The following is a 3,755-nucleotide window of genomic DNA, read 5'->3' as shown; positions in this document are numbered from 1 at the left end:
TTGTACATTTTTTAGCGTGCGCAGTGAAATAGCTCACGTTTTTATAGACGCAAACCTTTGATAGATCCGGCCCATAGTCTTGGTTGGGTTGGTCTTGACAACAACGCTATTAGGAAGAAGCAAAAAATGAGCTAAAACATATAGGAACATTTTGACAAGTGCAGCCATCCAGTCTTTTGTCAGTTCTGATTGCACCCTCCCTTCCATAGTCTGCATTACCAGAGGCTGTGTTGCAGAAAATACACTGCAAACTGTTTAACTGCATCATTTAAAAGCTTTCCGTCTTTCTGAATGATATGATTTCACCTGCAGAACAACAGTCTGAATGCAGCACTGCATCCTGCTCATACATTCTGTTATTTTGAAAGACTTTGGCACATTTTTTCTCTTCATATCTTGGTACTAGGGTTGTTACTATACAAACATTTCAAATGTGATACGATATCAATTTAGCAGAAAACAACTTTAATCTTGAAGATTTAAGGCACTTTCTAATAAACATTGAAATATATATCTTTAATGTTTCTTTAAATTTAAAAAAGAAAAAAAAAAACTACCAGCTGAGAAGATGTTTTTAAGATCTTAACAAAAACATTTCATTTAATAACTTGAACTTTTCTCTGATGCACACAGAAAACGTACCTTTGGTTTATCCATTGCGAAAACCAGCTTTTCTACATTCTTCTTCCCAGCTCCAGACTCTCTCTGCTGGCTGGTGACCACCATAAAATCCTCCTGGCACCCACCAAATGTGATTACTGAATGGTAGGGGTATGTGAACAAGGTGTGCTGCAACATAATAAAATAAAAACAGTAGAAAACCATAACCATAGTGTATGTTTGGGTTTCCCACGGAAAATCCCTTCAATTTTGTCCTTTTTGTGGGCTTAACATAGCATAACGGTGTGAAACAGTTTTCACTACATTTCTGTGTCTCTGCTCTTCTGAAACGACTAGCCGCACAGTGAGCCAGACCGAGGAATGAAACACATCAACACAGGCTGTAGAAAATTACAGAGGTTGCGTTACGAGAGCTTACATGTTGGGAACCGCCGTCTGTCAGGATTAAGTTTGTCAAATCTGAGGCAGACCATTTTATTTTCCTTTGGACTTCTGGCTCTTGACACACGGCGGCATAAAAAAAATAAAAATCTCAGGCCAAAGGGTCAAGGCAGCTCTGCAGTTGTGGCTGAACCAGTTGTGCAGCATAGCTTTAACAACCAACATCCGTTTTTGAGCTTTAGAGTAAAAAGCCTTCAGATGTCACCTAAGGGAGAATTCCTCGAGTGTTAAATGAGCTAGATATCGTTTTTTTCCCCACAAATCTTCAAGCTCACCATCGTAGCATCCAGCACACACAGTCCATCCTCACTAACTGCCAGCCACACCTGTCTCTGGTCAACAGGAGAAGGAGGCACAGGCTGTTGATAGAAATACATACCTGTCAGATATAACACCTATTTGCTTGACAAAAAAGATTTCATCCCAACAACAGCGATAGAAAGGAAGAGACTGAAAACCATACCTTGGCGCTGAAGAGTTTGGCCCCAAACAGAGGCCATTTTCTCGCCACGGTCAAATATATTCTCACACATTCAGATGCACTGCAGCCACGAAGCATCGACCACTTGGAGGCCAGACGCTCAGTAAGATCCCTGAGAGAAGAAAAATAAAAAAATTGAACATTTGTTCTTGGATTAAGGAGGTAAAAAAGACATTTTGCCAATAGAACAAGACAATTTACACTTAAAATAAGAAAACACAAATGCATTGTCCTATTTGAAGTGCATGTTATCTAATTATCTTATTTTAAGAGTACAAATACTCATACTCATACTAAAATTAAGGGTAAATACACTGAATTTAAGAGATTGTTACTTATTTGTAGATTGTTTTTCCAGTGATAATGAATCTCATCATTTTGTTTCATTGCACCATAAACCTAATAAAAGCAAAGCATCATGTCCACTGAAGGGATGATGTTTGTTTGACCTCAGCTGCTCTGTGGTGCAGTCCTGCTTGTAGCGTTTTGGGTAGAAGCGCTCCAAGGCTTGCAGAAGAATTAGCTGCGATTTAGAGTGAGGGGAGCCAGAAGGAGAGGAAACACCAGTTCGCTCATAATCACCATGTTCAACCTAAAGGAAAACAGAAACATTTGAGGATATTTAAAAAATAACAACCAAGCTGTCACAGAAATTGAGCGTGGAATGGACATGAACCTCCCTTCACATTAATCTAGCTTTTGATAAAAAAAAACATTTTTTTAAATGGCCTTTTCATAAATGAGGGTCATGTTAAAAAACCTTTAGGAAAAATTTATCTTACTTTACTTTACCACTACCTTAGGTGGTTCTAGACCCTGTTGTGGCCCCTGTGGTAAAGACATATTACGAAATAAATTTATGATAAATAAATTATCACATGTAATGGTATAGAAACTGTTGATGGGTCCCTTGGACATTTTTTTTTTTATTTTTTAAAGTTTTTTTTCTTTACAATAATGGAAAAATGAAGCGGTCGCAATTTGAGCTTAAAGCTGCAGTCTGTAAGTTTTTAAAAATCACTTTTTTGTATTATTGGCTAAAACTGTCCCTATGCCCAGACAGCAGTACATGTGATATGTAACCTGTGAAAAAAACTGCTTCAATTGGTCCCGCCTACTGCCTGTATTTCAATCTGGAAAGAATATTTCGGGACGAGTCAAAACAACCAATCACAGCCAGAGGAGCGTCTGATGGAGTGTCAATCACAGCTCACACACGCTGAATCCCGCCCCCTCCCTCTCGCCGCTTAACCTGCCGCAGCGCCCGGCTGCCGCAGTCAGGAGGACGCGTGTGGAAGTCATGCTGGAGCGACAGCCACCAGCGAAAGAGAAACTGCCCTTACTTCCCCTGCCGACAACTGCTTACACGGCAAACTTCGGTATAACCAGCATCTTATATCTAGCTGCTTGGAGGCGAGTGTTATAGCTCTTACCGGTTCACACTCCATGTTACAGATGTTACAGACTGCAGCTTTAAGTCATATTGAGATATGATCACATTTTTTCATCTGGTCCATTTAAGGTTTCCAGTGTTTCAGATGCCTTTTTGATTCTCTAAATATGATTGTCAAATGATGAACCATTTCCCAGTTTTTTGTTTCATTTTTTCGTTTGGTGCCCCCATGAAAAAGTAATGCCCTCTACATCACTACCCCGTGCTCAGTGGCAGTTCTATTACTAAACGGGCTATCACCTGGACAAAGCCTTCAAAAATACCCTGAAAGAATGTTGTTCTTTCCACAGTTCCAGTTTTTTTCAGCTGAAATTAAAATTTGGCGGAAAGACAATACAAAGGTGGGCCTCAAGATGACACAGATGGCAGCACTGTTGCCTTGGAGCAAGAAGGTTTCAGGTTTGATTCCCATCCCGGGGTCTTTCTGAATAGAGTTTGCATGGTGTCCCTGTGCATATATGCCTTCCCTCCAGGTACTCCGGCTTCCACCAACAGTCCAAAAACATGACTGTTAGGTGAATTGGCTTCTCTAGATTGTGGTTGTATGTTTCTGTGTGTCTCTATGTTGTCCTGCAACAGACTGGCAACCTGTCCAGGGTGGACCCCAAACCTTTTGGATCTGATCCAATGGAAGATCGTGTTGTAGGATGTTGTTGTGTTTATTTTATTTTTATTTATTTGTTTATTTATTTATTTCGAACAGACAGTAAAAACAATCAAGAAAGAAAAAAAAATTGAATGAAACAAACTTAAGAATGA

At 39.7% G+C, this 3,755-nt stretch overlaps 1 protein-coding gene across 4 annotated transcripts in view; it reads right to left on the bottom strand.

Moving 5' to 3' along the window:
* Positions 1-3,755, bottom strand: part of LOC107099042 (pleckstrin homology domain-containing family H member 1-like) — a 61,342-nt gene that overhangs the window by 6,327 nt on the left and 51,260 nt on the right. For all 4 annotated transcript variants that reach the window (XM_015396976.1, XM_015396975.1, XM_015396977.1 and 1 more), the window contains exons 26-29: positions 1,993-2,135; positions 1,526-1,655; positions 1,338-1,421; positions 643-789 (exon numbers count right to left, since the gene is read on the bottom strand). In XM_015396976.1, the coding sequence (XP_015252462.1) occupies positions 643-789; positions 1,338-1,421; positions 1,526-1,655; positions 1,993-2,135 (504 nt within the window). The remainder of the gene's footprint in view (positions 1-642; positions 790-1,337; positions 1,422-1,525; positions 1,656-1,992; positions 2,136-3,755) is intronic.

The sequence above is a fragment of the Cyprinodon variegatus genome, unplaced genomic scaffold (assembly GCF_000732505.1).
Source record: "Cyprinodon variegatus isolate N-32 unplaced genomic scaffold, C_variegatus-1.0 Scaffold833, whole genome shotgun sequence".
Taxonomy (NCBI): domain Eukaryota; kingdom Metazoa; phylum Chordata; class Actinopteri; order Cyprinodontiformes; family Cyprinodontidae; genus Cyprinodon; species Cyprinodon variegatus.
Note: the sequence above shows the minus strand (reverse complement) of the source record. Positions and strands in the feature narration are given on the sequence as shown.